This window comes from Nilaparvata lugens, unplaced genomic scaffold, assembly GCF_014356525.2.
Source record: "Nilaparvata lugens isolate BPH unplaced genomic scaffold, ASM1435652v1 scaffold10575, whole genome shotgun sequence".
Lineage (NCBI taxonomy): Eukaryota > Metazoa > Arthropoda > Insecta > Hemiptera > Delphacidae > Nilaparvata > Nilaparvata lugens.
The window spans coordinates 1-2508 of record NW_024089241.1 but is presented as its reverse complement, the minus strand read 5'-3'; the positions used below and the strand labels follow the sequence as shown (position 1 = coordinate 2508).

The following is a 2508-nucleotide window of genomic DNA, read 5'->3' as shown; positions in this document are numbered from 1 at the left end:
ATCACGTCTGAGCTACTCAACTGATTAACTTGGCATTTTGCATCAAGATTCTAAATTAAACGACGATGGTTATAGGCATATTTTCAATTTTTCAAGATACATTACGTCTAGTTTTCAGTTTGTAAAATAGACCCTTGCGGAGCACGGGTTACCTGCTAGTACTATAATAAAGGAAAGAACTGACTTATACACTTACGGGATAGGAAAATTATGTTTGACACATCATCACGTCTGAACTTACTCAACTAATTAACTGAAATTTTGCATCAAAATTCTAAATTAACCGAGGATGGTTATAGGCATAGGTATTTTCAATTTACCAAGATAACATTACGTCTAGTTTTCAGTTTGTAAAGTTTTAAAATAGACCCTTGCGGAGCACGTGTTACTGCTAGTCATGAATAAAACAACTTATATGGAAAAGAGGAATAATTCACTTACTTTCCTCTTCTTGTCGCCACCAAGTTCGAAATGTTTGCATCGCTTCAGAGGTACTTGCTTCCTGTACTTGCAGTCGGTACATTCCATCCTCAACACAATCTTTTTGGTAGTCTTAGCCTGGAAACAAAAATGAAAAATTTTAAATTGACACAACTAAAACGTTCCCAAGTAATAGCCGATAGTCCAGGATGAGTGATGCTCAAAACGTGAGTCTGATAAATTTTACTATTGAACCTAATTAATTAAAATCTCTGGAGAGATGCGCACATCCCAATACTTCAATTTCCACATTGGTAAATACTGAAATCCAGAAACTGTGAAATTCACGGAAAGACAATAAATTGCAATGAGAAACTACTGAAATAAAAAAAAGTAGAGACTTTCAACTCAAAAATAATAAAAACTGTTTTACAGTAAACAAAACAATTTAACAATAACAATTTAAAAATTTATAGGGTACTTTTTATATTTTCATTTATATTAAAGCCCCTAAAGAAAAAAACATTAGGGTGCATATTTTCATTCAGAGTGTTACAATGATGTAAATAGATTAGGTGGATTGACAGATCTTGATTATGCTAGCAGCGTTGGTTAAGGGGAAGTATTTTTGTTATTCATAGAGAAAAGAGAATTATTCATTTCATTTTATAATAATCATGTTATTTTCAAGTAAATTTTACTGTGTGATACACACTTTGGGAAACAGTTGAACATTACTTTCAATTCCCTATTTATTTTTTTAACAATATTGCCGACTAGACAATATGGTTATAATATAATAATCAGTTATATCAATATTGCTTGTAATAATATGAAGTTTGCCCAAACAAGCTCAGTCTGGACATTTTAAAATCAGGAATGACTCAAGAGTGCACTGGAAAATAAGATTTCTGTGAGAATAGGGTAGAACTAGATCATTCCAATGCATTCTTGTAGAGTACCCGACTTGGCCATGTTCAAATAATGTATTGACTGGGCTTAATGATACATATTATTAGAGTAGACTTGGAACGTATTTCTCCTATCTTTCTTTGCCATTATAACATGGACCTCACTAATAACTGGGATTACATAAAGTTCATTGGTTCTACTATCATCCTACTCAGGGTCAGTATTCTTATCTTGAACGATGACTTTATTTCCAGCATAACTTAGACTATGTCATTGAAATGAAATCTATAAGTCAATTTGTACATTCTTTGATGTCTCTGTTCAAAATGTACCTACATATTGACTGCTTCAATCTAATCACTATTGCATAAAAATGTGCATTTGAAAAAAAAGAAAAATTACGTTACTCATGATCCTTGGATCCCAGGGACCCAAAAGCGTCATTTCACGAAAACAATAAGTCAAGGGAGCACTAAAACTCTAAATCAAGTTCAAGAGTCTACTGACATGAATTTAGATGGGTCACAATAGACAGTAAAGCAAACGGAAGCAGAATTATAACTAAAACAAAAATTTCCCAGGTGTCTAGGACCCAGGGTCACGTCTAGAAGGTTAATCAAACGTGACTTACCTTCTTCCTGAAAATAGGTTTTGTTTGACCTCCAAAACCTTGCTGTTTTCTGTCGTAACGACGCCTACCCTGTGATGCATGCCTTTCCTTGGACTTCTTGTATTGTGTCACTTTGTGTGCTTGTGTACTTTGCATTTTTTGCAAAAAGTACGCCTCTGTTTTGGAACATTCACCTATGAAAAAGTTCAAGAATATAGCACTGTAAAACTATTAGAATGCAAATTCAGATATTTGTAGTCCAGAATCTACAAAGTTACTAAAATGGCTTGTGTAGGCTATACTTTTTAAAATTCAATCAATTGGCAGAAAAAACGAAATAACATATTTATTTGTAGAACAAGAATAGAGGAGAATGTACTTTTTAATTTCTGACAGGTAACAGCAATACATTTTTCATTAAGCTATATGTTATACTGTAGATCTACTGAAAGCATTCTCAGTTATGGGGAAAAAACAAAGTATAAGAACCAAAAATTCTTCTTAATTTCATAATTAATGAATAGTTTTTATTTTTATTCTATTAATGTAAAAGGGTGCTACTATAA

General features: G+C 32.6%; 1 protein-coding gene across 1 annotated transcript; it reads right to left on the bottom strand.

Annotated features, from left to right (window-relative positions):
* Positions 1 to 396: 396 nt before the first annotated feature.
* LOC120355365 (60S ribosomal protein L44-like) lies at positions 397 to 2137 on the bottom strand. The gene is made up of 2 exons (XM_039443721.1): positions 1964 to 2137; positions 397 to 558 (listed from the first exon to the last, which is right to left on the bottom strand). Exons 1-2 carry the CDS (start codon positions 2096 to 2098, stop codon positions 412 to 414), a joined length of 282 nt encoding a protein of 93 aa, XP_039299655.1. The 5' UTR covers positions 2099 to 2137; the 3' UTR covers positions 397 to 411.
* Positions 2138 to 2508: the final 371 nt, after the last annotated feature.